The sequence below is a fragment of the Leptinotarsa decemlineata genome, unplaced genomic scaffold (genome assembly GCF_025532065.1).
Source record: "Leptinotarsa decemlineata unplaced genomic scaffold, Ldec_3_MD MMD2_P_RNA_scaffold_2, whole genome shotgun sequence".
NCBI lineage: Eukaryota > Metazoa > Arthropoda > Insecta > Coleoptera > Chrysomelidae > Leptinotarsa > Leptinotarsa decemlineata.
The window spans coordinates 11451256-11475158 of record NW_027412529.1 but is presented as its reverse complement, the minus strand read 5'-3'; the positions used below and the strand labels follow the sequence as shown (position 1 = coordinate 11475158).

The following is a 23903-nucleotide window of genomic DNA, read 5'->3' as shown; positions in this document are numbered from 1 at the left end:
TTATTTTTTCTCAGAATCGAAAGACGATAATGAAGATATTATTCCCCAATATGATTGTCTGCGAAATGCCAGTCCACTGAATATGATATGTGACCAAAGGCACAGAAGAGGGGAACATAGAGGAGGAGGTGACATCTTCAAGGCACTTGCCTCGATGCAGAAACTGAGCGTAAGTAACTAATTCTTGTTGCATAAAAAAGCATAACACGGTTCTATCGTCAAATAGTCCAATTATATTTTCTATAGTATTATTTAGTGTCATTCCTTCAGAAGAATATTGATTGGAACAATAAAAACGCCAATATAGTTTCCTCTTGAGTAAAATTGGATTCGTTGGCTCAAATTGGCCAATTCTTCTGAAAGAATAACAATCAGATTCATTAGATCTCACATCAAAACTCACTTTATAATTTGTTTGAAATTTAGTCATCAATTTCGGATGTGAACAAACTAGAGTTGCAAAGTTTAGGACATTATTTGAAGGGGAGTCGGCAGATAGGTGTGAGGTGGATACACTTTGCTGGTCACATCTCTCCAGGTTCACAATTATGGTATTCTCATATGATATTTTTTCTCTGGATCTCGTTTGGAAGTGATCGTGATTTTTGCAAGTGAAATTTTCATCTACAATTTGTGATACCAATATTTTTTGGTATTTTTTTTTCTTTTTTTTTTCATTTTCTAAATACCTCCTTTGCTAATTATTGAAACAATTTTGTCCAGGCTGCAAAATTATTTCTCCACTTCACTCCAGTCACTCTTGTAGACTTTCTGATATCAACGTGTTTGTATTGACTGATATTTGCTGTAGCTGAATGTTAAAAAAAATTAAAATTTGATGGAGTTCTGACCTACGACTGCCTTTGAGTAGATGCTGGTTCCTAGTTCCAAGAAATGACTACATTCGCTAGAATAACACCTTTGAATGGGATCTAAGGTTCCTCTTTGATAGACGTATCAATTTTCCACATCCGTGACGTTAACACGTCAAGTGAGATTATCTTCAGCCCGCTGCCATATCTTCAGTTTTGGTTTTGAATGAATTTGTTTCCGTATGTTGAACTCAACTCTAGTTACTATACTTTTAAATGTTTATTTATTTGCATGAGATATTTCATCTGAATAGTTTTCATTAAATTCATCTACAAATCCACTGAACTTCTTTCACCCACAAATTTGTTGAGATAAGTGTCACAATTTGTTTTGAATACCTTGAAAAAGCTCATCACTATCAACCTAGTTACTCATCAACTTTTCAGGTGTTTCATGAAGTGGCGATGTCTTTGCCACCAGAAGACCGTGTTCAACTGGCCGATCTGATCCATAGCATCCAGACAACAAAGTCTAAAAAATCTACTAATAAAAGATGGTCAGGAACTCTTCCTCAAGTCAACCAAAAGAGCAGAGTGGGTACCACCACTGAAACTATTCAGAAGTATACTCCAACAGAGGAGAGCGCTGGGATAAAAATAGCAGGGAAAGAAGTTGGAAAGAAAGACGAGGTGTCCGCTGTTAGTTCTAGCAGCCTCCTCAATACTTGTAGAGCAGCTAGAATGAAGGAAGACAGCGGCGTATTTTATTTACATGACAGTTTCAAGATAAAATCCTTACTGGGAAAAAGTGATTCCTTCAAGTATTGAAATACATTAGAGATTTTTTATTTGGTCCTAGTTGATACAAATATGAGATCAATTATTAAAATAAATAAGTATAAGTGTACAAGTGATAGTTTGATATCTTCCTATTTGTAGTTTATACAGGGTATCTCTTATAATTTGATATTATGCAAGATTTTTGTAATGATTTGAGATAGTTGTAATGAACGTATTCAGTACAAATTATTGTTACTGAAATCGTGATTGATCATGACGAATAAAATTTAAGAGAACTGTCGAAACTTGTTTGATAATAAATAATAAATGAGTTCAGGTTTTGAGTTCATACATAGATAGGAACCTCACAGAATAATCGTACCGAAAAAAATTTAACCCTTCAAGATGTCACCTGGTGTAAATGGTTTAAATTCGATAAAATTGTTATTATCATCCTTTTTGATAATTATGATACTAAGACATTATGAACGTTTTTGAGGTGAGATGGAGGTATATTGCCTGGACGACTTCAGTAGTCACCAAGTGTGAGTGGCTTTAAGATAGAAAAAATATTTCAAATCTAAATTATAGAAAGTATAGAAAGCTAAGTCACAAAAACTGATATTTATCATAGTTTTATTCAATGGAACTCGCCATATATTTCAACTAAACTGATTTTCTTGAGAAGAATTGCTTCGAAAAATACGAGCTCAATGGTGTTTATACTGGATGATTTGAATTCATGTCAAGAAATGTGTCCACTTGACACTTGAATAGAATAGAATCTACTAAATATTTCTGAGAATAGTTGATTTTCATTTCTTGTTCATATTTTACCAAAGTACGCCTTTTCCATACAGGGGTAATCAAAACTCGGGATCACTTTTTTCTTTTTTTTTTCAAATGAGACACCCTGTATATGAGGTCATCCCAGTGCTAGGAAATGAAAATGAGTTAATGGAAATTTTGAAAGTTCAAATCCACGAAAGATATTAAAAAAATGTCCTTTTTGGAAGTTGTATACGTCAACTCCTTGATTTTTGTAATAGAGGAAATAACTACTAATTTTTTTCTAATATCATTGGTTTTTAACACTGCACTCATCTTTTAGCGTATCTCCAGGTATTATTCAATTGGAATATTGCAGTCTCACCAAAAATGTATCAATTGCAATTTTCCTCGTACTCGTGAAGATTTTGAGCAGTTTTTATCGCTAGTTTTCATTATCTTCTTCTCCCACTTCTCGTGCTTCACACTTCTGAAACTTAACTTTCATAAAACTTCAACGCATGTACTAACTATTACTACTTACTCAATGATTGATATTAGATATAGTTTTATATTTTAGAAATGAACAGCTCATTTAATTATTGGACCTGCGATGAAATTAAATGTTATACTTGAGGTGTATCATCAGTAACAAATTGGAACTGACAACATGAAAAAAAAATTACACTCTAATATGTTTATCGAAGGAATACCAATAAGTATCATTTCAATTCAAACCATCAGAAGAGTATCAAAAAGGATACCTTTATAAAAGATATATCCACTAGTATGTAATTCCATAGTCCCATCATGATAAATATCAACAAATAAATCTCTCTTTCGTGTCCCCAGAGAAAATCAATATGATATTCAGATCGTGGAAAGAATTATAGGAAAGGTAGAAAATCGTAGTTTGTTGGCTCAGGACATCAGGCCAATATTCATGCTGTCAAGGAAAGAATATTTAGCAATTGAATAGAATTCATTAGTTTGGTTCTTCATAGAAATAGCACAGAATTGGATCGAAAAATTTATGTATTTCATATGTGTTCTTGTGGTAACTATAAAGTGCATTTCTTCCCATTTTATTTTTTGAACTGGTCAGCTCAAAAAATTTGAAATTTGGAATAATGAAATTAATGCATGAATACTTTATTTTGAAGTGAAATTGACAGATGAAACTTTCAAGATGGCGACTGGGGGTGTTGTGACACATCATTTTGAAGCTCCTGATGAATAATTCACAACTTCAATATCTAGTACTACAAAATGGCGGAATATTCAATAATTTCCTGAAGACAAATACAATAACATCGATATTTCTGGCAATATTCCATTTTATCTGCCATATGGCAATTCCAACAAACCGAAAAGGTTTGTTAAGTTATTTTTTTGTTTATAAAAACGACAAAAAATGTCAGAACGACAATGAACATCATTGTTCAGTTAGAATATTCTCTTTTAGTTTTCCGTTTTACTAGTAGAAAGGTACAACGTCAACAATCTCTAAAATGGTCAATTATCGTCCATTGGAAGAAAACATTGAAGCGATTTTTATTTACGATGCGACGCGTAACTTTCACGAGACCGAGAGAATTTTCAATGAATGTTTCCGAATCGTCCTATCTGTAGAAAATATTTGAGGAAACTTGTATCCAAATTCACAACTGCCGGTAGTGTACATAACAAAAAGCTTCCAGGTCATCCGTCCATTCCGGAAGAACAGCAAGTGCAAATAATTGGTGAGATGGTAATAAATCCTGAACAGTCTACTTATTCCGTCGTGAATATTTTTGAGGTATCTCCTTCTACTGTGTGGAGAATTTTGGAGAGGAATAGGTATCATTCATACAAAATTAAAATGGTACACCAATTAACTGAAGATGACCCTGATCGAAGAAGAGAATTATGCGTAATCATGACGGAAATCATTGTAAGGCATCCTACCTATCTCCACAATATTTGTTTTAGTGACGAATGTACATTTTTTCAAACGGAAATGTTCACAGACAAAATTGCCGTTATTGGAGTGACACCAACACTCATGTTTTCCGGTAAACACATACCCAATATCCAGAAAAAAAACAAATTTTGGGTAGGAATATTGGGAAACCATATTGTAAGACTTCTATTCATTGATCAAAATATAACAGCGGAAGTGTATTTGAATATGCTGGAAACTACTGTTGACCCTCTCATCACTGAAATCGTCGAAGCGAATCCTAATAAATTCAATATGGATATTGTATTTTAACAAGATGGAGCACCACCACATTACTCCAAATAGGTAAGAAACTATTTGGATACTACTTTTCCCGGTCGTTGAATTGGCCGTCGATGTCCTACAGGATGGCCAGCCCGCTCGCCAGAGTTGATACCTTGGGACTTTTTTTGGGGCTATTCGAAGCAAAAGGTGAACGAAACTGAACCTGCTTCAATATAGGATATACGGCAGAGAATAATAAATATTTGTAGATATACTGACGTTACTGTGTTCGAAAATATTCGACGTGAAATATCGGATAGACCGTTCATATGTCAAGAAGTTCAAGGCAACCATTTCGAGCATCTTCTGAACTGACCTCAAGCTTATTATCTCATATTATGCACTTAAATGTCAATGTATCCAGGAAATTATTGAAAGTTCCACCATTTTGTGTAGTATATTCTGTAGTTGTGAAGTATTAGTCAGGAGCTTCAAAATTATGTGTCACAAGACCCTCCTTTCCGTTTTATATTTTGTCTCAGATGGCGCCCAGTCGCCATCTTGAAAGTTTCATCTGTCAGTTTCTGTTCAAAATGAAGTATTTTTGCAATTATTTCATTATCCCAAATTCCAATATTTCGAGTTGACCCGTTCAAAAACTAAAAGGAGGGTGACATTACAGAAATGCACTGCATAAACTCCATTTTCTTTGTCAGATAATTTTTTTCCTACCCAATCATTCAGTATGCAGTTCATTATAGAGTAATAATAAATGAAAAATTAGAAATAAAACTTCCTATGTTTTTATACCACTTTTGTTTGGATAGTTCATTGTATTAGTTTGAAAATAAATGTCCTGATAGGACGAAACTGCAGTAACGTTACTTACAAATACAAATGAATAAAAAACATAGAAAGTTTTATTTCTCACTTGAAACATTTTTTCAATTGCTTAATAAGCACTTTGAAAGGGCCAAACTTGTAGACCAAAAATAAAGTGAGTTGTGAAGTGATAACAACACAACAAAGTTTTTGTTTGGGGGTTGAAATTAGATGATTTTAATGTATTTCCACGTGTTAAAACCGAAAGTGACCATAAAAATTATATATTAGCTCTTGTTTTCAAGATATAGTATCATTATATTATATATATGTATATTGAGTTTTCAACAAATGAAATATTTCATCACCAACAGTTGGTACACATGTTTGTTTACATAACATCCCTCTCATCAGCTGTTCTTAAGTAGTAAACATAACCTATGTGAGTTTGTCAATTGTACGCACGTGGTTGCTATTGAAATTATCGTGTGAAGTTGATTTTTAAATTAATTTAAGTGCTGATCTGAAATGCCTCGAAAGTGTGTGAATTCTGTCGATAGCTTTTGCTATATATGTGGTGAAATAACATTTAAGGCTCAGAAACGTAAAATGACACCTATCGTTAAGACAGCCTATGAACATTATTTTGGTGTGAAAGTTGGGTACCAAGATAAATCATGGGCTCCTCACATATGTTGTAATTCTTGTTCCGTCATATTGCGAGAGTGGCTGAAAAATAAAAACCGGGCAATGGCTTTTGCAGTACCTATGGTTTGGCGTGAGCCTACCAATCATACAGACGACTGTTATTTCTGCTCAACTCCTCCCATTAAGCAAGGTTTATCTATGAAGAAAAGAGGAACGGTTAAATACCCTAATCTCCCATCTGCTCTTCGGCCTGTACCACACTCAGACAATTTGCCAGTCCCTTCTCCACCCCAAAACTATGGAATTTTAGAGGAAGGTGATGGAGACTGTTCAGAAGGAGCAACCCATCCTTCTACATCCTATGACCCTGATTTTGAGGTAAGCGATAGGTCTAGTGATCCGCACAGAATTAGTCAAGCAGAGTTGAGTGACCTTATAAGAGATCTTCGCTTGTCTAAGGAAAAGGCTGAGCTGTTAGGGTCAAGACTACAACAGTGGAATCTTCTAAAACATGATGTGAAAATATCTCAGTACAGACAGCGTCAAAAAGATTTGCTTCCTTTTTTTGAGAAAAAAGAAAACCTCGTAGTTTGTTCTGATGTTAATGGTTTGATGGACTGCTTGAATTTGGATCACACTCCATCTGAATGGAGACTGTTTATAGACTCTTCAAAACTAAGCTTAAAAGCTGTACTTCTGCATAATGGAAATCAGCTACCCTCTATTCCTATAGGTCATGCAGTTCACATGAAGGAAACGTATATAAATATGAAAACACTTCTCCAATCAATCAAATATGAACAACACAAGTGGCACATCTGTGGTGATCTGAAAGTCATTGCTATACTCCTAGGAATGCAATTAGGGTTCACCAAGTACTGTTGTTTTTTGTGTCTGTGGGACAGTCGGGATAGAAAATCTCACTATAAAAAAATGAACTGGCCTACACGAGACCTAAACCATAATGAGAAAAATGTAGTTTACGAGCCTCTTGTAGATCCTAAGGATGTTCTCCTTCCCCCATTACATATTAAGTTGGGACTAATGAAAAACTTTGTGAAGGCCATGGACCAGGAAGGACAAGCTTTAAAGTACTTGAGAGCAAAGTTTCCCAGGTTGAGAGATGCTAAAGTCAAGGAAGGCATCTTTATTGAGCACCAAATCCGTGAAATCGTAAATGATCCTGCTTTTGACATGATTTTAACAGGAAATGAAAAAAGAGCCTGGGAAGCCTTTAAGGGGGTTGTACATGGGTTTTTAGGTAACAAAAGAGATGATAACTTCACAGCATTGGTTAAAGAGCTTCTTCAAGCTTACCACCAACTTGGATGCAACATGTCCTTAAAAATTAATTTTCTTCACTCTCATCTTAATTTCTTCCCACAAAACTGTGGAGCTGTGAGTGACGAACATGGAGAAAGATTCCATCAAGACATTGCCTTAATGGAACAGAGATATCAGGGCCGTTGGAATGAAGCAATGCTTGCAGACTACTGCTGGTCTGTGTGTAGGGATGCTCCAGAAGTGTTTTATAAAAGACAAGCTAAACGACAGCGATCTTACAATGTATCGGATGGACTTAATTGAAATTTGGTGGTATAAACTTCTTTTATTTGTCAAAACACTAAGAATAATGTTTTTTTTATTAATTTTGTACTTAAAATATTCTAAAAGAAACATAACAATATTGTTTTATGTACTTTCACTTTTCACGTATAGTATAACTTCTCTTTAAGATTAAGTACTGTGTATCTCAAAAACCAGAGCTAATAAAAATTTTTCATTGTTATTTTCGTTTTTATCACCCCAAAATTAGTAGAAATTGACTAATTTAGTGTAGGACACATTCAAAAAATATTTTTTTGTTGTGTTGTGAATAATAGGGTGACTTTCTGATTTTTTTTTCCTAAAAAAGTGGGCACCAACATCATTTCCGTCATAATTATCCTCTAGGTTTTGAATATTTTGAACTTTTCTAGGAACTTCAATTATTGAGTTTGTTATGTTTGTTATGTATATTATGTATGTTATGAGTTTGTTTAGAAAAATGATTTGTTTTTTGGTCATTTCACAATTTGACATTCAACGAATGAGAACCGACTTTCAAAAAGCTATCACTTCATTTGTATTAGGTTTACAGATACTATAAACTAACAATTTTCTGGTTTTTCTATTACTAATTGTTGATAAAATACTCTTTGGGTTATTCGCTTACAACCGTTTGAATGTGTGGGTTCATTAATTGAAAAATTGATACTTTCACTCACGATAACGTCGAAAAGTATTGACTTTTTGAAAAACTCCATGCAATAAAAGTTGTTTGGAATTACTTGATCTATCTATTTCCACTCTCATTTTCAATGAAACATTTTCCACCCTCGAGAAGGAGGATGGAAGATTAAAAACGACCTATGACACAGGACCAACTTTGAATTAAATGGTAAATAGAAAGTAGTTTCAAATTTTTTTATGAATATCATTGCTGGCAAAATTATACGAAAAAGAAGTCATTGGCTGAACTGATGGTATAATTGCTTACGCCGGACCTGCCTTTCCGTCGCTTACACTAGCCCTGGGCCATTCTGATTGTTTATTCCTCATTTCTATTGTACAAACGCACCACCAACAGGCACGCTACCCGGTGATCCACAATCACCACGTCTGCTCAAAAGATGGACCGACCCTGTATTCCCATCCCGGAATCAATGGCGATTTGCGACGTCGCACCACGCGAGGCATCTCTCGCAGCATCCCCCACAGTATCGGCGAGGTGTGTCGTGCTAAAAACAACGTCGAGCACAACTTTTACCCTCTGAATCCATTTGGATATCCGGAAGTGGGTCTCTCGGTTGCAGAAGCGAAATTATGGGTTAGGAGCACGCGGTACATTTGACGATGACGGGGTTCTTTCGCTCTTGAAAGGGGTAAGTTTATTGTCTCTGACAGTTTTTGTTCTCAACTCTGCACGATTCGAAGTAGATTATATCCTCTGTTAAATGAAATATCGTTTTTATGTTCGTTTTGAAGCGCCATGTGAAACTAGAAAGTATTTCAAGGTCACATGAGAGTGGACATCAAAATTTGTGGTCTTATTTTGCATTTTGTTTTGATTTGTCACAAACTAGTCCAATTGGCATTCAAATTAAGTAATTCGGATTACATTAACTCGTTGCATCATATCATTTTTATAGTACAATTATTAAGTGCGGACGTGAATCGCCTTCCCTTCCTTGACTTTTGAACGGGGCAAAATTGATATGAAAAGAAATCATCTTTAGTATTCTTTGGAAAGAAAGCCACAAAAAAGGAGCTATAAACTTTTATTTTTGAATATAAAGGGACTATTGTGATCCTTTACTGAAAAGGTATTTCAATTCTCTATACAATGACATTTACTGTTTTGGATTCGGATAACCAGTTTCAGAATTATTGTATGATTTGGAGACTAGGAAAATTGATAATTAAGAAACAAGAATTGAAACTTTCTATGTTTTTTACCACTTTTATTTGTAACTAACGTTACTGCAGTTTCGTCCTATATACCCTGTAGGTAATAATATATTGGTGAAAAACATTGAAAGTTTCAATTCTCTTTTTTTCATTATGATATCCTACCACGTAGTAACGGCTACATTCATCAATTTAAATTGATAGATCATAACTTTGCAACTAATAGAAGATTGCAACAGCTCCTGATAGTCTGGTTCACATGTACTCGATTTAGCTCTTTTTGGTGACATTTTTCAGCCCTGTCCAAAAATTACGACCAAGGTGTCATTCGATTCGTATTTTTGCCTAGAAAGTTTAAAGAAAAGGTCCGGAAACGCGCCGATAAAAATTACAAAAGTTATAATTAAGTGAAAAAAAATGGGGCTTTAGTTTTTTCTTAATATTTCGGCAAATTTTCAAAATTTAAGAAATCCGAAAAAAGATTTGAAAAGATCAATGAAGTTGATACAGATACAGTTTAGACTCCCGAAACTGTATCTCGATTATTTATAATTTTTACAGAGCCCTGAAAATAGAGCCAAAAGCGGGTAGTCTGGCTTCCGCGCGCCTTTCGTCACTCTGACATAAAAACAAAAAAAATTATTTAAACATATTAAATGTAAATATTAAGGAATGAAAAAATTCATGTGATGTTGGGATACATCAATAAACAATAATCCGCAGTCAAAACATTTTTATTCCAATTTTAACGTTAATTATAAATTTTTTAATTAATAACTTTTTCTGAATTGAAAGTTAATATAAAAATCTCTATAATTATCAAACTAAAACCCTGGCATTTTTTTCCTTTGGTGAAGTTATCCTTAATAGGCAAAAATAGATTACCGTTGCCAAAATGCAAAAAAGTGTTATTTTCTATTTCTTTATTAACAATTGAAAATTATAATTTTATAAAAAATACATTACAATTTTATTTTTTTGTTTCAATGTCTCATGGCTAAAAACTGATCAATAATTTTTTTTTAAATTTTTTACAGTTATTGTTAATACATTTATTACAAACAAATACATCGTTTATAAGCAATTCGAAATTTTTTTTCGCATTATGCTAATTGAGAAAAATCATGATTTTTAGAAAAAAAATGGTTTCTCAAAAAAATTTCTTTGTTGCTAAAAAATGCGTTTGTTAATTAACAATCGTTTTTTGCAACTAAATATTGAAATCAGGGAACCGTTTTTTTTTAAAAATCATAAATTCTATTGTTCTTAGAGGTTTTGAAAACACTTTTTTTTCTATTCTGTTTTTAATTGTTTATTTGAAAAAAATTTTTTCATGAACAAATCATTTTACTTTTTCAATACTGAATTTATTAACAATTTGAGCCTTTTACCAAAGTTGTCCTATTATTTATTTAATTATTGATCGTTATTTATTAAAAAAAAAATCAAGTTTTCAGGGAATTTACTAAATCAAAAACATACTGAAAGTTATTTTTAAAATTTATTAAATCATGTTTAGTACAGTTAAAAGCTTTTTTATAATTTTTATTATTTTTTTTGTAATCTTTTAGATCGTTTTAGTGGCGGTGGCTCATCATTTGTGGTTTCTTCTGTATTTTCTTGTCGTGATGTTCCTTGAACCTCCTCCTTTTCGACTTCTTCAAGTATCGGTTCACAGTATTCTTGAACTCCTATTGGAAAATCTTGATAATCATTAAGGTCGACTTCATTTCTATCGGGATTACTATCGATAGCATTTAATCGACCGATCATGATATCAGTATCATCATTGTCATCATCAAGTGATGGCCTTGTACTGTTAGAACATGTTTCACCTTTACAATTTTTGCATAAAGATGAGCAAGGAAGCCCAGCTCTTTTACATCTGCATCGATTATTACACTCTTTTATGCAGGCACAATTAACCAGCTTAAGTAAGTCGTCAGGCGCCAGTTTTTCCGTTGTTTTTATCGGCAGGAACATTGTTTCAGATTTGATCCAACCACATTAAAATTAAATTAATAGTATGACTGATTGCTTCATTTCATTTTCTTGAACTCCATACAAATATGACAATAAGTGAATGTTAATGATCCTACAACTACTAAAAGTGCAAGTAATAAAATACCTATGATTTATTGTTACATGACACGAAGTTTATGTTGAAAATTTTTGTATTTTTTAATAAATAACGATCAATAATTAAATAAATGATAGGACTACAACTTTAGTAAAAGGCTTAAATTGTGAATAAATTCATAATGAACAAAAAAGAATTGGAGCATATTTATCTTAACTGCAATAGTTTGAAAGTTATTATAATTATAAAGGCGAAGGAGCGAATGAAAAAGTCAAGTATTAAGGTATCACAATATTAAAAGTTTTATAAAAAATAGAATAAATTGAAAAAAACACATAGTTACTTTTATTATAGAACAGAGTATTGAAAAAAAAAATGAAAAAATAATTTGTTTATAACATTAACATTATAACATTAACAAAATGCAAAAAAAAATTCGAATTACTTATAAACAATGTATTTGTTTATAATAAATTCATTAACAATAGCTGTAAAAAATTAAAAAAAAAAATAATAATTAGTTTTTAGCCATGAGACATTGAAACAACGAAAAATTAGAAAAAAAAATTTGTAATGTAATTTTTATAAAATTATAATTTTCAATTGTCAATAAAAAAATAGAAAATAACAATTTACTCATTTTGGCAACGGTAATCTATTTTTTTGCCTATAAAGGATAACTTCACCAAAGGAAAAAAATGACAGGGTTTTGGTTTAATAATTATAGGGATTTTTATATTAACTTTCAATTCAGAAAAAGTTATTAATTAACAAATTTATAATTAACGTTAAAATCGGGAAAAAATTTTTTGACTGCGGATTCTTGTTAATTGATGTATCCCAACATCACATGAATTTTTTCATTCCTCAATATTTACATTTAATATGTTTAAATAATTTTTTTTGTTTTTATGTCAGACTGACGAAATTTCCAAAATTTTGAATATTAAGAAGAGATATTAAGAAAAAACTAAAGCCCCATTTTTTTTTCACTCAATTGTTTATAACTTTTGTAATTTTTATCGGCGCGTTTTCTAACCTTTCCTTAAACTTTCTAGGCAAAAATACTAATCGAATGACACCTTGGTCGTAATTTTTGGACAGGGCTGAAAAATGTTACAAAAAAAAGTACATGTGAACTAGACTATGAGTTAAATATCGCAGATAACACAAGGGAAGGAAATTCTTCACAATAAAATTGAACAAAATATTTGACAAAATGTGCATTTCTGTATTCAATCCGATTCAGGATTTTTTGATATACTAGTTAGATATGAATCCATACCGTGTAACAGTAGCAGAGAGTATTGTGTTAGTTTGACAGCTGTCAGTATTGATACTGAGAATTCATTTCATTTAAATTTATCAAAATAATTCGCGCCAGAGAAAAAAAACGAAGCAATTTTCATTGAAGCCGAGACCGGCCGTAACTTTCATGGAGTAGAAAGGCTGTTCAATGCAAGATTTCCTGATGATCCGATCAACTGGAAATATATCAGAAAATAGGTTGAAGTGGAAGTATAACTAGAGCTAGATGAGCTAAAAAGAATCTATACGGAACGAGACCCAGAAACCGTTCAAATCGATACATCTGTAGTGAAAAACCCCTTGCAATCCAAGTGAGAATGTGGGTTCAATAACCACCATCAAGAAATATTTCAGAAGACATTAGTTTTACCTTTATAAACTAAATATATCATATATGTTTGATCTGAACATATGAATGAAATGAAGATGACTCTGATAGAAGAATACAGTTTTGTGAGTTGATGTCTGAACCCCTGATTGCAAGCCGGAACTGCATAAAACTATTTATTTTAGTGACTGATGCACCTTTTTCTCAAACTGAAATATCAAAACTTGCGATATTAGTCTGACATGAACCCACATATTTTTTAAAGTTACACTCGAATTTCTAACTGAATAAATGTCTGGGCAGAAATATCGGAAAATCATATTGTTGGTTTCATATATCTCAAGAAAAATATGAGTGGTGTACCACAATTTCTTGAATCCAACCACGGATTCAAGAAATTGTGACCAACAATCAAGGTGACATTGAAAATATAGTTGCTCCAATACGATGGTGCGCCATTGGACAACAAAGAATCCACGCTGGGTATTTTCATAGATATCGAGGGAGCGTTTGATGAAACAACCTTTCCAACAATTACCCAGCAACTACACTCCAGGAATGTACCCCTGGTAGTAGGAGAATGGATATTCCAGATGCTCTCTAGCAGAACAATAAGTATTAATGTAGAAGACATTACAGTGAAAGGAGTGGTCATGAAGGGATGTCCACAGGAAGGGGTCTTATGACCCCTTCTCTGGAACATAGTTCTGGATACCCTAATTAATCACCTTAACAAAAATGGATTATACATAATTGCATACGCAGATGACATAGTTATCTTGCAGACCGGCAAAATTGTAAACACACTGTGCGATAGAGCGCAGGATGGGCTCAAATCAATAGAAACATATTGTGAGGAACACTCACTGTCGATTAATTCCAAGAAAACTGAGATGGTCCTTTTCACCAGGAAAATAAGTTTAACGGGCTTAAAACCTCCCGAAATCTCCAAAAGCAAACTAAACTTCTCTGAAGAGGTGAAATATCTTGGTACTATCCTCGACAAGAAGCTAACATTGAACTCTCATCTGCAGAGTAGAGCAAAAAGGGCATACGTGGCTTATGAGCAATGTCGGAGGTCAGTGGGACGCGCATGGGGTCTTTCACTCCGTGTGGTCACCTGGATCTACACTGCAATAATAAGACCTATGTTAACGTATGGAGCCATTGCATGGGGACCGAAAGTACTACAAGCAACGGCCATCCAAAAATTAAATCAAACTCAGCGACTGGCTTGTTTAAACATCACAGGAGTCATGAGAACAACACCAACCGCGGCAATGGAATTAATCACGGGTCTGACCCCTCTGGATCTGTACGTTAAGGAGGTTGCGTTAATGGCCATGGTACGATTGCCCACGGCTATTGTGAACTTCGAACTAGGAATGGGTCAATTGAGGCTGGGCCTATGGCGGGAAGCGCTCACTGCGCAACCTCTGCTGCAGGCAACAAGTGATGCAATTGAACCAATGTTTGTGTTTAATAAACCCTACAAAATACAAATTAAGCAGAACACAGAGTCAGATGCTACAAATGCAATACGGATTTATAAAGAAGGCTCAAAAACCAAAGAAGGCTCAGGCTGTGGAGTCTACTCCAGGTCACTAAGCCTAAGGATTGAGAAAGGAATGGAAAAAAATACCAGCGTGGTCCAAACAGAACTGGCTGGCATCTCAATCGCCACAAAAGAAATAACCAAGAAAGGAATTTCTGGCAAAAACATAAAAATCTGCACTATTAGCCTTGAACAGACAGCGTGTTACCTCAGGGCTAGTACTAGAGTGCCACCAAGATTTAGCCAAAGCCTCGGTAGATAATAACATTATCCTGAGGTGGGTTAAAGGGCACGACAAGAGTAAAGGTGATCGCATTGCCGACTCTTTAGCCAAGGAAGCGGCTGGACTAAGAATTTCAGGACCCAGTGGCACCCACGGCCTGATGACTCCGACAATTGCGGAACTAGTCAAATGTTACACTTATGCTCAATCCTTGAAGAGATGAGATGAAATCAAAGGATATAATCTTGCCAGGATCACCTTGGACGACCCTGGGAAGCTGGCGCCGAAGAAATATCTGACGATGGCCAGGAAAAATCTACGCCCTACAGTAGGATTTCTGACTGGCCAATGTCAACTAAGGAAACACCTCCATAATATGGGGCTAGTGGACACACCTCTATGCAGGATGTGTGAACAGGAAGATGAGACTGTCAGTCATGTCCTGTGTGAGTGCCCGGAATTATCGTCAATGAGAGAGTGTGTGTTCGGCGAGTCTTGGCCTACACCTGCCGATATAAAGGAGATGTCTCCCAGCGACCTGTCCACCTTCCTGGAAAGGACAGGATGGACGATGACCTAAGAGGACAACTCCTCGGGAGGATGTACAATGGGTCACATGTGGCCTAAGTGCGTGGGCTTACACTCACCCTCCCTACTCTGAAGATACAGATACAGAAGATGGTGCGCCCAGACATACCCAGGCATGTGGATTGGTAGACGCGATCCGTTGGAATGGCCTGGTTCACTGAATTTGACTCCTCTAGCTAGCATCACCCCAGAAACATTCCAAAATGTTAGAAATGAGTTTGAAAATAAACTTTTTTACTGTCAAGCGGTACGAGGAAAACATTTTCAACATTTTCTCAAATCATATTTCATGGTTAAAATAAATAATAACGATATTGAAATAAAATGGTATGGTTTTATGTTTTTCGGATTGACACATAGGTACCCATTGCAAAATATGTAACTGATTTATTTCTCTTTCCAGTTAAATTCTATAACTTCACAAACGATTATAGAAATCGAAAAAAGTGAAGGTCGTTGTAAAGATTCCTTCATCAAAAAGTACTAAAAATGATTTCTTTTTACGAAAATTTCGCCCGAATCTGATATCATACCTTGCTCAAAAATTAGGAGAGATGGACTAATTACTAATATTTTTCACCACTTCTATTTGTAACTAATGTTACTGCAGTTTCGTCCTATAAGGACATTTTCAAAGAGTGTATTGTATTCGTTAGATAATGTCCTTATAGGAAGAAACTACAGTAACCTCAGTTACGAATCCAAATGGTAAAAAAGCATAGAAAGTTTCATTTCTCAATTTTCATGATGATCTCCTACCACGTTGTAATTTGTATAATTAAGAAACTATTCCAATATTTTTCATTAACTGAAGTTCACAACATATATCTTACCAGTGGAAATAACTAAAGAATATCAATAGGTATCAATGATGTACAATAAAATAAAAATTACCAATTTTAGATATCAATAGCTATAGGTGTCAAAAGATATATGTTCAGATGAAATAAAAATTACTAATTTCAGTTAAGCTGAATAGAATATAACCACAATTTGGATTCTATATTTCATCAATATAACATTCTTCATTTATTGAGGTTGTTTGAAAATTAGTTGAGTATATGTAAAGGTGTGGATGTTTTCCCTAATGAATGTTAGAGAAGAGAGCGGCTATGTCTTTGAATTAAGATAGTTACTTTCATAATAATTAAATATGTTTTTTAGGAAAAAGATTTTGTCTTTCTACTCCTCCATTTGTTTACGAAGAATGTGGGAATCTTCCATATAAAAAAGTAAGCAGTTGATTTCAAGACAAACTCTCAAAGAAGTGTAGATCATGTGAAGAAGTAACTTTCAGACACAAACTGGAAGAAAAAGACCTGTTGTAGAGAATCCGAAACAATTTTACCATTATTATTATATATGTATAGATATACGTCAGTTACTGTCTGTCAACCCGTGGTAACCCCATTGCTAATTTCCGTGTTAATTTCATTTAAATAAAATTTGTCGGCTGCTGTCACCAGATGCGGATTTCTCCACATCAAATTTTGGATGCCGGTAATTCCTAAGAGGCTTGAATTCGTCCTTCTGCACGAAGACTGGGTCGAGGTCTTTAGTTGCAGAGAGAAAGATCTTAAGAATTCGCAGACACTTTCTTTCAAGAGGTTACTATGGTAGATTTGGAAATAAAACCCTGCTTGAAACCTTCAAGAAATACTATATTCAATAATAAGGAAAATAAAGAAAAATCATATAACAAAATAGACAAAGAAAAGCACCCAGAAATTCAAGGAATGAACTATAACCAAATCTCGAAAATTAAACTCAAAGTTAGTGCCTTCGCCAGAAATTACTATAATATACGAGAGTAAATAACGACGACGCAATTATCAGACCCACTCTTTATACTGATTTTTTATAAATCATAAAATGGTCAATACACATGTACATTTAACTCACCACTACCTTTTTTCTGCTCGTCCCTTACTCAAATTTTTGCACTACACTTCTCGATTTCCGCTTGAACCTTCAGGCTTCTTTATTCCTACGTCAAAATAAAAGAGAATTCAAAATCGCACTAACCGCCTTTTTTCAAAATATTTGAAAGCTTTCTTTTTTATATTTTAAAAAATTCGACCCAGAAAAACTATCTTCCAAAATACCGCTTTTGACCGACCGTCGAGAGAACCCTTCAAGTTCTCAGTTTTCGAACCTTCCTCAAAGTTCAGGCAGACTTGCTTCCAGAAAATTCCCCGCACCATTTTGAGACCGCTGCCTACTGTAGAGAGCTACCCGAACTCTCTGTACTTTCTGCCCTTCAAAAATCCAGGAAGAAATCACAGGTGCCTCGTCCTAACCGTTTCTCAAACCGTTCTTCGTAACCGTCGTCCACGTGCGATGGAGATCACCAGAAAACCTATTTCGCTGAACTGACAAAACTTATGATTTCATAGCTGGGACACTGATGTACCCATATCTACATCCTGGGCGGTTTTCAGCTATGTGACAAATATATCTGATTGCTTCTTTTCAAAACATGCCGATGAATTTTGTTTATATAAATACTCTGTGGGTTTCGCCATGATGTTACATTGTATGAGATACATAACCGCGTTTAAAAAAATTCTGAACTGAAGAAATATGTTTCTTTCCGAAGCTAGTATATATATTAACATACATAGCTTTTACTATGTATTACACTATCGAAACAACTAACCAATTCCATATAAATAATAATTTTCACGTCTTTTTGACGAGTTCATTTTTGAATCATTTGCTCTCTTCCTTACTTTGAAGGATTCCCACATTTTTTGTATAAAGATAGAGCAGTAGAAATTGAAAACCTTTCTTTCTCAAAAATGATTCTGTCCTAAAAATATAACTCTTTCAATTTAAACAAAATTGATATGACTGGGATGAATAATCAATTAATCAAACGAACGAATGAATATCATTACCGACTGTCATCGATAACATGAGTAAATTCTACTCATTCGTGACTTGAAGTCGTAATTTTATGAATGAATCAAGTAAATGAATCCATATTGATGCTGAAGTGGCAATAAATCAAGTGTCTTTTTCTGAAACATCGGATGATCACCATTGAAGATGATAGTGTTTCATATAAGTGAAATTTCACCTCTTCCATATAATATATTGTGTAGCAATCCTGTGAATGAAATCTATTTCAATTCCATAACGAATATTTGAAGAACAAAGTGGATAGGAGAAAGTATGTTTTGTATAATTCAATAGTTTGAATTGAAAGGTGTTTATTTTTAGGAGAGAATAATTTTTGGGAAAGAAAAGTTTTGGCTTTCTACTTCTTCATCATTGAAAATAATTGAAATAATTGAATATCGATTCTGGCAGTTGTCTCGCCAATAGCATATGCAGGAATAACTTCAGTGAAGAATCCTGCACTGACACCTGTCGGATAAATCCAACGCCTTTCGTGGTATTAGCCAGGGTAGTAGTTGTTTTTGATAGGTGATAAGTTAGTGTTAAAAGTGTATAACTATTATCATGGTTAGGTTCACATGAACATTGAATTACACAAAAATAACTTTTCACCATTCAGTTTGTATCCCAAACATTATTCATGAACGTAACACAACATGAAATATGAAAGGGCAATAATATACAAAGTCACTCATATGGAGCACTATCATCCTTTATGCTTCTCTTCGGAGTTTCACTTGTTTAATCATCTCATCATCATCTTTATGATAAAGTTACATGGAACACCTCTACTTTTGTCACCTTAACAATACGTGTACACATTCATACGGTTAGTAAGTTCAACTCCACGAATAGTTTCAAGTGAAATAAGTTGTCGCAAAAAAAAACTGTTTGGATTTCTACTTCTTTATGTTCGAAGACAATTTGGGAATCTTCCGAAGAAAAAAAATGACTAACATGAAAACTTTCCATAAAGATATGATAATTCCAGATATAAACTGGATAAAACCTATTCATAAAAGTGTAAAAAATGTTCATGCCAACGTGTTTCCCATCTATATCATCATTGAATTATTCTGAAAGGAAGAATCTTTTCGAGACAACAATGGGCTTGTTTCGTGATTTTTGGTTTATAGTTCACTTGATAGAAATTTTAAAGTGAAAAACAGTGAAATTTGTTTCATCTCTCTAAGTACCGTAGTTTTTCCGTAATTAATTATTAAAAATCTAATGTGGTAGGATAATGACGTCACGCCCCTATTCCCGCTTCTTGTTCGATTGACCAATAGGAACAATAGAAATAATCAAGATTGCCAAATCGTAAAATTTACGAAGCCTATAATTATCAATTTGATTATGGAAGTGTATCTGAACCCGTTAACGTTTCAATTAATGAAAAATTCTCCACATGGAATAAAATGTACACGAAATAGCATGTTTGCAAATAAGTTCTATATCTAAAATCTTTACACAAAGTTGATAGATCACAAAATATTTACCTAAACTATGATTTATGCATTATTATGCATTATTTAATAATATACAGTTATGAAAATCAAAAAATATAGCAAATTGGATTAAAGAATCATTTCAAATATTCAATTTATTCTACAATCCTCAATCTGTACAACTGCATTTTATTATAAAAAAAACGATTTCTAATATAGCTACTAAATTCAAGCGTTATAGGCTCGCTTGGGTAATCTATTGAATATCCCAAAACTTGAGAGGAAGGTTGAATGAGGTTAGGTATATACTTTATTATGTATATATTATGTATATATTTCAAGCCAAGTACCTTGGCTTGAAATATTTTAATTTTCAACTTTCATTTCTTGTTGATGATTTTTAATTTTCATCTCGTGTTAATAGTTAAATTTTTTTATTTTTCGATTGTTGATTGTATTTTATTTCATTGTAATTTCATATTCGTTATTTTTTAGATAATCTTTTTAATTTTTTATATATTCTTTCAGGGATTTCAAATCAATTTATAACATATCAGACAATGGAAGTCCAAACTAATAAAATGCACTACGAAATATTGTCAACCACCTTCAAACTTAAAAGTTGTACTTCGAAGTTTCGGGAGAAGACACTTCTTATCATCCCATGAGAACCGTTTTGGAGACAAAACAACTTTTTTCAGTACAAACTGAAAGAGAAAAATTTTCTGTAACAACTACTTCCTCATGAACAAAGATTTACATGAAAGAAAATAGTCGTTTGGATTATCTATTTTCATATGAATATTAAATTACACTTGACTCACTTTTTTGCATGCAGTCTATACTCTAAACATTCGTTATGGAATTGAAACAGATAAGGGTGATAGACGACGTAAAATATGTAGTGATCCTATTCAATACCAAAAATATACATATTTATCTGTAATGCAATTTTTTTGAAGTTACCACCAATTTATTATCTGAATTAGCCTTACAGAAACCACTGCTTTCACACAACATATTCTAATAGTGTCACCTCAAATTAATAAATCAAAAATTATCGAACGTAAACACAAAAATTTGTCAGCTAACCAGGTAACGAATCGATATTAAATCTCATATCTAACTAAATAGGTCAACTCTGAAAAAATAAATCACTATCAAAACAAAGTGTGAAAAATGTTCACGCCAAAGTGTTTCCCATCTATAAAAATCAAGATTGATATATCAACCGCTATAGACTTCCGAGTTCATTAATCTTCAGCTCACAAAAGTTTTGACTTTTGGGGGCTGTCAAATCCAATATTTCGAATTACTCCCAGACCTCATATTCATCTTGGCTTATTTGGTTATTTTTTGTTCTTGTTTCCGTCCACTTCGTTTTTGTCTTGAGTTCTAATATATTATGTACCGACCCCTCAAATCAACTGAATGCTCTGTAAAAATGTCTTTTCTTGTAGAAAAAGAAAATATCAAAAATATTCTGAACTTCCTGAATATTTTTTCTCATAACATATATTGGCTATTGAAACTTACGGTGGGAATTTTTATCTCTGGCGTTGTTTCGACAATGTCATTTTCGCGCCTCACAATACTGTTCGAAGAAATTCTGTAACATGCTCTTATAGAATAGGGCGTAGCCTACAAAACAAATGATAATTTGAGTAGGTCCATTGAAAACAATGAAGATAAAACTACAGTGTCATATAAATCGGAAGTATACAAGTTGACTTGTAATTCTTGTCTAAATTTTATGTAGGACAAACTGAAAGACCTTTTCTCAAAAGAATGAGAGTTAACCGTAGTTTTTTTTTTAATGGGAACATCAGTTCAACATTTGCGAATCATTTTTTGACAGAAGGAAAATTCATTCATGATTATGACGTATTGCATTTGGAAGGGAAAGGTTCAAAACTCAACCTCTCAGAATGTTTGGAAATCAGTAGTCTTGAAAATTCGGGACTATTGCTCAATAATCAAATAGATTTAGGTTGTTCCCCTAAATTGAATTCAGTTTGTAATGAAAGAAATTGGTGATTGAGATAGATTTCAAAAGTAGGTGAATTGATGGCTCAGTTAAAAATTTCACTTAATATTTATTCTCCAGTTGTTTCTATGAAGGTGAATAGTTCGGGTAATAAATTCATCATGTAGAAATTTGTCAGGTAGTGATAGAATGACACAGAATTTGTTCAAACAGTATTGTAACGCTCGAAGATGCTATTTTATAGAGAAACCCGTGTCGCGGTTATGTAAACTGTCAAGTGGAAATCTCACATTAAAGTGTGTTTTTTTTAATAAGTTATAATGGATTTATCATTATATTTGATTTGAGTATGTCGTCGTTATTTTCAAGAGTACAACAGCTATGCTTTTTGATAATGGTGACCAGAACACGTGTCGAGGTGTTTGAATAACGGTTTGATGTATCCAGTAATATTACTACACCAAAGGTTCCAAACAGTGCAACACAAATTATACATCCTGAGTTTATCTCCAATGATTGGATATTATGGCTGCGTAAAGCATATTATTATATAAAGGGCGTTGCAGTCAAAACTTGACCCCTCTGCGGTCAGCAACTTCCTCCCCTATTTTTTCAATGGTATGGGGGCTCAAGTGATACATCATTTGAAAGGTCTTTTGTCCCTCTATTATTACATCTGTGTCCTTTTTTGAAATTGGTTCATTTTTTATTGGTAAATTAAATGTTGGACAATGTTGGACAACAAAACTAATATCAATGTCAACACAATCAACGGATAAAGTGTTCAAAATGACCTCCATCTAGTTCTAACAACAATACAGTCTACTTTCGAAAGCGTTCCTTACATTATAGAAGATGTCTTGAGTCAGAACTTCGCATTCTCAAACAATTCTCTGTCGCAGGTCTTCTAGATTCCTAGAATATATTTTATTAGTAAACGTTTTGAAATGGACCACACTGTAGTTTTTGTTGAATCTAGTTGTTGTTGAACAAAAAGTAGATAGTTGACCACTGTCACTTCTTCACGAATTATTACTCAGTCATACTTGTTCACTGTGTTCCAACATGGTTTATTCCACTGTAGAAATAAAAGAAATTGTTGCAACCTATTATCGAAATAATGCTAAAGCTGCTGCAAGAATTTATAATACAAATCATCCACACCACAACGTGAGTCATCAATACGTTGAACAGTTAATGGATAAGTTTCGAACTTCTGTTCATAACAGAAAACATGAAGTATCAAAAGTGGCAAAAATGACGGAGTTGAAGTTACAGTTTTAGGAACATGTACAAATGGATAATCGATAATCTATCAGACAAATAGCTACAGCATCTGGTGTATCAGCTTCTAGTGTTTTTCAAATTTTGAAAACCTACAAATTCCATCCTGTCAAAATGAGGCTAGTTTAGAAATTAAACCGAAAAGATGATCCTGATCATCGACTTCAGTTTTGTGAGGCGTTCAGCGAGAAATTGACCAATAACCCAAAACACATGTTTTTCAGAAGAAAGTTCTTTCATATTGAATGGTGAAGTGAATAGACATAATTGTCGTTACTGGAGCGATATGAATCCTCATTTGGTGATGGAAACACATTCACAAACTCCACCAAAATCGAATGTCTTGGCCGGCATTCTTGGTAATCATATTGTTGTACCATTCCTCATTGAAGGTAATCTCAATGGAGACACATACTCAAATCTATTACAAAACTGTGTAGATCCTATGATTACACAAATTTTAGAAAATGATGACTATTTGTTAGAAAATGAACTAACATTCCAGCAGGATGGTGCACTTTGATGTTCGGGTGAGACAGTTTTTGGACGAACGTTTTCCAATGGACTTTTTTTTGTGGGTACACTTGAAGTCGAAAGTATACTATATATACTAAGCCTACAAATGTAGAAGACCTGCGACAGAGAATTGTTCGGGAATGCCGATTGCTGACTCCGAATATTTTGAATATGGTACGAAACGCTTTCGAGAGTA

The 23903-nt window shown here is 33.7% G+C and overlaps 3 protein-coding genes across 5 annotated transcripts in view; 2 read left to right on the top strand and 1 right to left on the bottom strand.

Annotated features, from left to right (window-relative positions):
• LOC111514143 (uncharacterized) overlaps positions 1 to 1928 on the top strand; it is a 61853-nt gene extending 59925 nt beyond the window's left edge. For all 3 annotated transcript variants that reach the window (XM_074183403.1, XM_074183396.1, XM_074183408.1), the window contains 2 exons: positions 15 to 169; positions 1260 to 1928. In XM_074183403.1, the coding sequence (XP_074039504.1) occupies positions 15 to 169; positions 1260 to 1640 (536 nt within the window). In that variant the 3' untranslated portion in view covers positions 1641 to 1928. The remainder of the gene's footprint in view (positions 1 to 14; positions 170 to 1259) is intronic.
• The window catches only part of rdgBbeta (cytoplasmic phosphatidylinositol transfer protein 1), a 512064-nt gene that overhangs the window by 160665 nt on the left and 327496 nt on the right, over positions 1 to 23903 (bottom strand). The gene's annotated exons all lie outside the window — the stretch shown is intronic.
• LOC141485845 (uncharacterized) overlaps positions 8824 to 23903 on the top strand; it is a 152272-nt gene continuing 137192 nt past the window's right edge. Inside the window, exon 1 of the mRNA XM_074183395.1 lies at positions 8824 to 8960. The gene's annotated coding sequence lies outside the window, so the exon portion shown is untranslated. The remainder of the gene's footprint in view (positions 8961 to 23903) is intronic.